The sequence below is a fragment of the Cimex lectularius genome, unplaced genomic scaffold, assembly GCF_000648675.2.
Source record: "Cimex lectularius strain Harlan isolate CLEC.00 unplaced genomic scaffold, Clec_2.1 scaffold17, whole genome shotgun sequence".
NCBI classification, from domain to species: Eukaryota; Metazoa; Arthropoda; class Insecta; order Hemiptera; family Cimicidae; genus Cimex; species Cimex lectularius.
The window spans coordinates 2,817,654-2,826,115 of record NW_019392640.1 but is presented as its reverse complement, the minus strand read 5'-3'; the positions used below and the strand labels follow the sequence as shown (position 1 = coordinate 2,826,115).

At 34.8% G+C, this 8,462-nt stretch overlaps 2 protein-coding genes and 1 long non-coding RNA gene across 3 annotated transcripts; 2 read left to right on the top strand and 1 right to left on the bottom strand.

The window, feature by feature from the left end:
* Nucleotides 1-718: 718 nt before the first annotated feature.
* LOC106672199 (CCHC-type zinc finger protein CG3800) lies at nt 719-2,007 on the bottom strand. The gene is made up of 2 exons (XM_014403414.2): nt 1,451-2,007; nt 719-1,352 (listed from the first exon to the last, which is right to left on the bottom strand). Exon 2 carries the CDS (start codon nt 1,314-1,316, stop codon nt 885-887), a length of 432 nt encoding a protein of 143 aa, XP_014258900.1. The 5' UTR covers nt 1,317-1,352; nt 1,451-2,007; the 3' UTR covers nt 719-884.
* Nucleotides 1,794-8,122, top strand: LOC106672190 (poly(A) RNA polymerase, mitochondrial-like). Its single transcript, XM_014403396.1, has 8 exons — nt 1,794-1,950; nt 5,671-5,852; nt 5,917-6,159; nt 6,233-6,442; nt 6,512-6,628; nt 6,969-7,081; nt 7,147-7,370; nt 7,447-8,122. The coding sequence occupies exons 1-8, from the start codon at nt 1,824-1,826 to the stop codon at nt 7,890-7,892; spliced, it is 1,662 nt and encodes a 553-aa protein (XP_014258882.1). The 5' UTR covers nt 1,794-1,823; the 3' UTR covers nt 7,893-8,122.
* On the top strand, nt 3,446-4,086 carry LOC112127669. Its single transcript, XR_002910677.1, has 2 exons — nt 3,446-3,678; nt 3,741-4,086. It is a non-coding gene; the product is annotated as an uncharacterized LOC112127669 (long non-coding RNA).
* Nucleotides 8,123-8,462: the final 340 nt, after the last annotated feature.

Sequence of the window (8,462 nt, the reverse complement as noted above, 5' to 3'; positions counted from 1 at the left end):
AGCACGTTTTCTTCCAAAATTTATCTAACATTGTTTTTTACTCTGGAAACTATTGTTTAAAAATAAAAGCAATAGGTATAATAAATAAATAAAAGTGAAAAAACAAACGGGGGCACTCGCTACTCCTACCTCTTCCACAAAATGGACTCAAAACGTCGTAATACTTTTTTTAACTTTTTATTCAAAAACCAGTTTATATATTTTTTTTTACAAACAATTTACACTATTTGTTTAAATATTGTAGTAAAAAAAGTATGCATTTACATTTTTTTCTCTCTCTAAAAAGGATTAATTAAATACACATTTTTTTTTAAACTGTACAATTTGATTTTCAGGTGATCAATTGGAACAAAATAAAAATACAAGAGGTTAAAAATCATCGTTCACTTTATTATTGATGTAATATTTTATTCAAAATTCTTGACATTGTTTTCTCTTTATTTTTTTAATAATTTTTCTTGTCCTTTTTCTTCTTGTAAATTTTCGATAATATATACTTTAAATAATTAATACAACAAGTTCGCTTACAAATACAACTTGAAATAAACCTTCTAAACAACTTGCAGGACTCCATGTGTTTATATAAAAAAGCGTAAATTCGAAAGTTATCGTTTTATATATAATATATATATATAAACATATATAATATATAAAAGTTTAAGGAAAAAAATTGTATTCTTTGTGTCAATAATATAAAAAAGGAAATAAAACTGCTCCATACAAAAGAAAATTGCTTTTAATTATAAATTCAACGAAATGTGTAATTACTGGAAGGTTTAATTTTTAAAAAGGTGTTGGTTTTTTTTTTAATGGTTTTTTTTAAGTTTTTTTCTCTTCTCAAAATCTTCCTTCTTGATAAATCTTTAACGTAATATTATTTTATTTCAGCCGGTGCTGTTTTTATTGCATTCGCGGCTGATGTGTCCGGCCTTACCGCAAGAATAGCAGGACCTGACGGATTCGGGACAATCCCTGGCGACATGTCCCTGTTTGTTGCAAGTGTAGCAGGCGCCTCCGCCGCGTGAGTTCTCCCTCTGCTCGGGACAATCCCTGGCCATGTGACCGGTCTTGTTGCACGTGTAGCAGGACGGCTCGTCCGGGTTCTGTTGACATTCCCTGGCGATGTGACCGACGCCGTTGCAGCGGTAGCACCGGTCCTGGTCCTCCTTGCAGTCCCTGGCGAAGTGGCCGAATCTGTTACACTTGTAACATTTCTCCTTGCTCCTGAATCCTCCACGTTCCCGGTCTCCCGACTGAGGGCAATCCCTGGCGTAGTGGCCTGAGCGGTTACAACGGTAGCACGACCCGCTGTTCATCCTTCCTTCCGCGTCCCTCTCTCTTTTTTCTCTTTGCTAAAACGCAAAAACCAGTGTTAAACGGCTGAAAAGGCCCTTTCGCCGTCGTTCGGACCCGTCAACCCGAACAATCCGTAATACAGGGTAATACTCACGTTTCTTTCAGATGCGTGAACGCTAGGACAACACGTGCACTGTGTACGTAACGCGACTCAAAGGATGCTGTGAAGGCCTGGTTTACCAATCCGCCATTCTTCACTGTTTACGGTATTCACCGTTTTCATTTCGACGCGGGACAAACGGACGACGACGCCCGGGCCCCGGACGGATAGAAAAATAAAACCCTTGAGTAAAACAGACTCGGAAAATTTTCCCCACGGCTCTGAGGGTGGAAAATCCGACGTTTTTCCTCTGGGAAATTTGCTATTCGTGAAAATCAGAGCCACCTGGGCACGGAACGGCGCACTACAGCCCCGGTATAACAGTCCGTCTCCTCCTCCGGCTCTAGGGCCTTTCTTTTCCTCCGGGATGTCTCTCTTCCTGCTGCGGGTCGAACACCGATGCAGCCTCCTGGGCAGGAGATTGCGTTGGACGCCGGGGGCGAGGAAAAAACACTTTCAAACGGACGCGAGCCGAATACGGTCCGAGCCAAATGGTAACCAACGCACGCACTTTTATACCTCTTCTCACTCAGATCATATGAGATATGGTCATTTTCAATTTTCTTTTCTTTTGTTCGCCTTTGTTTTGTCACTTTGTCGTTTTTCATAGTCGGCTTACTCAATCAGAACGTTCAAATTTAGCCGGCCATGAACATAAATATAGACTAGCAAACGTTCAATTATTTTATCCCTTAATGACCATTCTATCAATATTTTGACGTTTGACAATTATTTCATTTAATTTGCCACTTCCTCCTTATATCTCAAACTGACCATTGCAGACATTCATTCCGCTCACACGGGTCAAGTTTGTTAATTATAAATAACTCAAACCAAAGTATTAAATCTCTTTTAAAAAATAGTAAATAAAAATATAAAATTGTATGCAACGCTAAACACATACAGTATTATCTAGAAATCAAAACAATACAGTTTATGTTTTGTTTTTATTCTACAAAATATATAAGACTAAAAGTAACACAAAAATTATGACTTTTTTTTGCCTAGTCTTGACTGTTTTCTCTAAGACACTTTTTCATTAGTTTAGCATTTTTCCTTCTTTTCTTCTGTCATGTCCATTTTATGCGCTTGTATAATGTTTGTTTTCTGTATACTTCTAGTACTACTCTCATCTACACAGAAAACAAACACATTGAGCTCTGAGGATGATCACAATAAAGAACAAAACGTTGGCACGAAAAAGAAAATGTTTTCCTAAACCTACGTCACACCAGATCTCATCTCACGATCTCCAAATAATCATTTATAGTTTACAATAGTTATTGGTGTATACATTTTTTAGATAACATTTTTTTCCAAAACCAACTCAACTGTGTTAAATGTCAGACCTTGCATTGTTGCTATACAAAGTTGAGTAGTTACCAATTATATATGATGATGTTTGCACTCCCATACAATGGTTTAAATTAAATTTGGGCACGGAGTAATCCACCCTTCTTTGTGAACTTGCCTTTTTTCTAAATTCATGTACACTCAAAGACAAACACCAGACACTCGTATTTCGTTGTTTATTTAAAACAATGTATTTTTGTTGTTATATTAATTACAATTTTTTTAAAAATTCATTAATTTTGATGACATGAAAGAAAAAACATCAGAACACGAGAAAATCATTTAGTTATAGATTAAAATTTAACTAACAATTAATTACCTAGTTTTGCTCTTACTAACACGTTAACTCCTCTGGCCTCACGGAGGGCCTAAAGTCTCCTTGGCCTTGAGTAAATAAGTGATCGGATTTTGTCTTGTGAAACTGAATCCTATTCTTAAGAGCAGTTTGAATCTGTTCAACTCTTGTCTCTGAACGTTGTCTAACCCATCTCTTTATCTTCCTATAAGTGTTTATAGGATTCATGTCATTTTGGTAATCCCTATATCCTTCAAGGAATGGGTGGCAACTCAAGCTAATGGTCAAGCATTATCATAAACACAAAGTTATCCCCAATAAATGGAGCGAATGCAACCACAGCTTCCAGAACTTCCTCAATGTACCTTTATTTCCATACTGTATGATAATCAGTTCGGTATGATGTTGATCCACCCTATACCACAACTGTCTATGAAAAGGCTTTTATGTATAGCACATAAAGCAAAGCGTTTCCACACACACACACACACACACACACACTGTCCCGGTCATCTGATTGACACAAACCAAACCGACATTCATCCGTGAAAAGAACAGCTGTTCAAGTGTCCAAGTGAGATACTGATTTGCAAAAAACTAGGCTGTTTTCACAAAGCCTTTTGATGACTGTTTTAGAGCTCGCCCTTACATTACGGACTGTTTGGAGTTGGCTTGAAGGAAGCCTTTAAATGAAAGGTAGAGCAATAAAATGAGCCTCTAGCTGGAGTACATCACGGTTGACTATTACCTTCTTTTTTTTTTTTTTTTTTTTTAAGCTTACAAGCTACCTACATCGGTCTTTGGCCAAAACATCTGCTTTTTTTAATGTACTCATTCATTTTATATATATATATTGTTATTTGAGTGTAAAAGAGATCAATACTTCATTCATTTGCCACTTATTATTATGAATTAACTTGCTCTGTGAATTAAATCAGTATATGTAAACAATAATCTGTTTCCAAATATACTGGAAGGAATTTTTGTTTTTTCTTTCTTATCGCCGATTCTTAATCGCCTGTCTAAATCCGATTATAGATAAAATATAACTTTGTTTTGTGACCTTTGAGGGTAAAATTCCTGCAAACAGTTGGAAGAAAAAATAAAAAGTAAAGTATACATAATATTCAATTTATGTACTTAATAAAAATATATAATTGTAATATATAAAATATTTATACAATATATTTTATATAATATTTTTTTAAACAAAGAAAATGTTCATATTATCCAATTTTATTGGGTATAATTCAGAAGGGATTGTGTTATAAAATCAATGTAAAATAAGTAGGGACATATCGTTTGAACAGTCGTCTCTGATTATCCTGATCTGAAATGCAAGATCAAAGCAAACCAACATAATCCAAAGATGATCAAGCTGCCGACCTCAGTACAATGTTTAACTATTATCTAAGCCTGAGGATAGTACTATTTTTCTACTTTTTAAAAATTTGAGTCATCATTTTTTATCTTCCCTCCCCCCCCCAAAAAAAATAAAGGTGTCAAAATAAATAAGTTATTTAAGTTGCCCCTCTATCGGTACAATAAATTGAACAAATTCTTAGAGATTTGCAGCGACAAATTGATTCCCCATTAACTGTATATACAGGATGGTTTTAGTCTTATATTACAACAGCTTAAAATGGACTTTTATGCAAGCAAAATTTACTTCAACTAATTATACCTTTTATCTAGAGGCTTGGTCGAGATGAAGTTAGTATCACAACCAGGATTCAAACCCACGGCCTTCGGCTAAGAACACCGCTGCCGACTTAAGCTATCGTGTCTTCGAGCTGAAGGTCATGGGTTTGAATCCCGCTCGTGACTCCAACTTGTTCATCTCATTCAAGACCTTAGATAAAAAGTATAATTAATTGAAAAAATTACATACATGAAATAATTATTAATAGTTAATTGTCTTGACTCATAGAAATAGAATTAATTAAATTATTTGAAAAATCCACTTAGGACATTATATTTAATTTTTTGGATAGCCTTCATTCAGAAGAAAAAAAATTTCAGCTAACTGTACTAGCTAATTTTCACAACTATCACATAAATGACCCGTAATGTGCCTAATGAGTGAGCCTATTCGTTTCCTCATTTTCAGAAAATCTTATTGTATTTTCTGATTCAAAATGGTAGATGACATCACAGATGATTGATTTATTTAAATTAAATATATTGCTTACTAAGTGGACATCACTGCTTAACTTGCTACGATGCCCAAGTTGGGAGTACTTGAGAGAATCCATTATTTCTTTATAAAGAAACTATTTGCCCTACCTTCTGCCACATCTCATTACGTGTTACATGTTGAAACTGAGGTGGATATTCTTTTTCTTCACAAGCATTCATAAAACACAAAAGTTCCTGATACATCCCACTGTATTATTATTTATTTATGGTTCTGGTTATTTTCTAGATTGAATTGATTCAGATTGCTTTTGACCTTAAAATTATGTTAAATTAGTGTGTGTTAATGTAAAGGAAACTTTTGATGTTTTAAATGTATTTTAATTATATGATAATTTTTTCTCATATATTTAATTCAATGTTCGAGCAGATGCGAGTGAAGCTAAGAACTCTTTTGTAAAATTTGAGGATATGCTGACAAACAGGAGAAGACAGGCTGCACAGAGTATCATTGTTCAAGTCCAGTCAGAACTTTCTTGCTCAGAACTGTATAACTTTTGCCAGACAATTTCCCCGGTCATCAGCATGTTCCATTACAATTTTGAAAAGAATGTAAGCCGTTTCGTTATGACAATCTCTTTTTGTTCAGTCATTTAATCCATTATTTCCCCTGCAGCACTTTGTCCTCGTAGAATTCACTGAAGACGTGGTGAACACAGTTTTGCCAAAATGTTCTCACGGGCCATTGAACACCTCAGGAGAGATCAGGGTCCCTGTGACATCGCCTGTTGTATGGTTTAAAGCTACCGCAAAGAATAAAAAGTTCGAACCTGCCGAATCTACCAGTCCACCACTCAGGCAGGCCGAAACTCCAATTGCTTGGCCCGAATTAGTCGAATTAATATCTGCTGCACCATCGGTGAGATGAATGTCACCCTTTTCTTAAACTTAGCAGTCCTTGGTACAAGGAAATGCATCCTTACATTGTCCAGGTTTCAGATGGCATGAAAATTTTGTTCGAGACGACTAAACTTGGTGAACTCGGGACCAGGCTGCGTTTCCTGACTGCGAGGCAGTTGGAATTGCCCTTCACTGGTCTTTTTCCTCACTGTGCTGCAATTCCCTTTGGTTCCTCTGTAAACAGTTTTGGGAGGCATGGGTGTGATGTGGATCTTGTATTTCAACACTATTTTCTCCTTCCGGTAATTATTGCATTATTTATCGCTATAGTTATAAATAATACTAAAATTTATTATTTATATTCTTTCCAGCATTGTAAAGACAAATACATATTTGATTCGCGGTTTATCTACCAATGTAAAATAAATTCAGGTGGCTCAAGAGTGCACACTCAAAGGCAGATGGAAGTCCTTGCTGATGTGATACAAGTATGTTTTATAATTTTATTTTATCAAATGCAACCTTCAGAATGGAAATGATTAGAATTATAAATGATTCTGTCCAGTTACCTGTAACAATTAGCCTGCTCTACCTGATATGGAAACAAAACATGATCTTTGTTTTGTAGAATTGTTCTCCAAAAGTCATTCAATTTATCAATTCTGAAATTTATTTGGAGCATATTTTATGATGCTTTAGTGAGACAACATTTTAAAACATTTCAGTATCTTACATCCACACTGCATTTAACATACCAAACAAAAAAATTTCTAAAATACCCATTCCTTGAAACTTTGTTGTTAATAAATATATTTTTATTTTGTTAAGGTATACCTTCCAGGATGTACTGGAGTGAAGCGAATATTGCAAGCAAGAGTACCCATTGTCAAATACACAAATGGTATAACTGGTTTAGACTGTGATGTTTCTATGTCAAATTTGTAAGTAATTTGTCGAAATAAGATTATTTATTGTACTTTTTTAATTTATTGTTTTTATCTTATAGAACAGGAGTGTATATGTCGGAAGTCCTCTACCTGCTTGCGTCGGTTGAACCTGATTTAAGTAGAGAGCTAGTCTTCACTGTAAAGCAGTGGGCGTTCTCTGTTGGTTTGACAAACCCGTCTCCAGGCAGATGGATCACCAACTTCACATTAACCCTTCTCTGCCTTTTCTATATGCAAGTTCATTCCATTATTCCCTCTCTGGATAGATTGAGAAAATGTGCAAGTAATTGTTGTTTATTCAAGAAATTTGAACAATAATCATTTATTCCATTTAAGCAAGAATCATTCTTTGTCCACAGCTAAAGACGACTCAAGGACAACAGAAGACATAGACTGCACATTTTGCCGGGACTTATCGCAGTTCAGCTGGAAAAAAAAGATCAAGATGGATTCTGCCTCGCTCTTGAGAGGCTTCTTTGAATATTACACAAACTTTGATTTTTCAACTCTCGCAATATCGTTGAGCACTGGGAATCCGTTCTCGAAGCCAGATTATTCCCCGATATACGTTGCGAACCCGCTTGAAAAGGGTCTCAACGTTGCAAAAAATATGAGTTCTGAGGAAGTTGAAAGGCTGAGAATGGCGATGAGAAATGCATACTGGAATTTAGAAACCAGCAATTCACTGCTGACGATAATCGGGACAAAATCACAGGAACAAATCTTTGAGAAGTTGATTAGAAATGATACCAAATTCATTCCTAACAGGATGGTCACAATAAAAGATCTCTTTGCAGAAAGATAGTATTTTCAGATTTTAAAAAAATTGAAAATAAATAAATTTGATTTAAAATAAATTGTAAATAAATTTATAGAACCAAAAAGAAAGAAACTGTGTTACTTCTATAAATACTATGAGATAAACCCTTATATATTTGTATTGTTGTTACAAAATATTGGTGTTTCATGAAGTTCGACTATTCTGATTAAATTTTTTACATGTTTAATAAAATTAAATTTTTGTTTTGAGTTTAATTATTTTGAAAATAATACTATTTTGAAAACTAAGCACTTTATTCCACTGAATACCAATTAAGATAATTATTGTATTATAAAGAATTTTATTTTTGATTTATTTTTCAAAAACAATAGCACCCCAGGGGTTCATATAACCTTGTAGTTGAAATACCCTCGTTAAAAAATAAAACAATACGCTAATTATTTATAAAAGTAAGTGAAACTGAAATTTCAAGGAAAATAAATTCCCTTACCCTCCTTTTAAGCCTCACCTTCATGAGGCAAGGCCTGAAGAGGATGATAAGCTTAAAATTTCCCCCTTTTCATGTGTCACACCCAGTTTTTAGTTTCGTGTGGT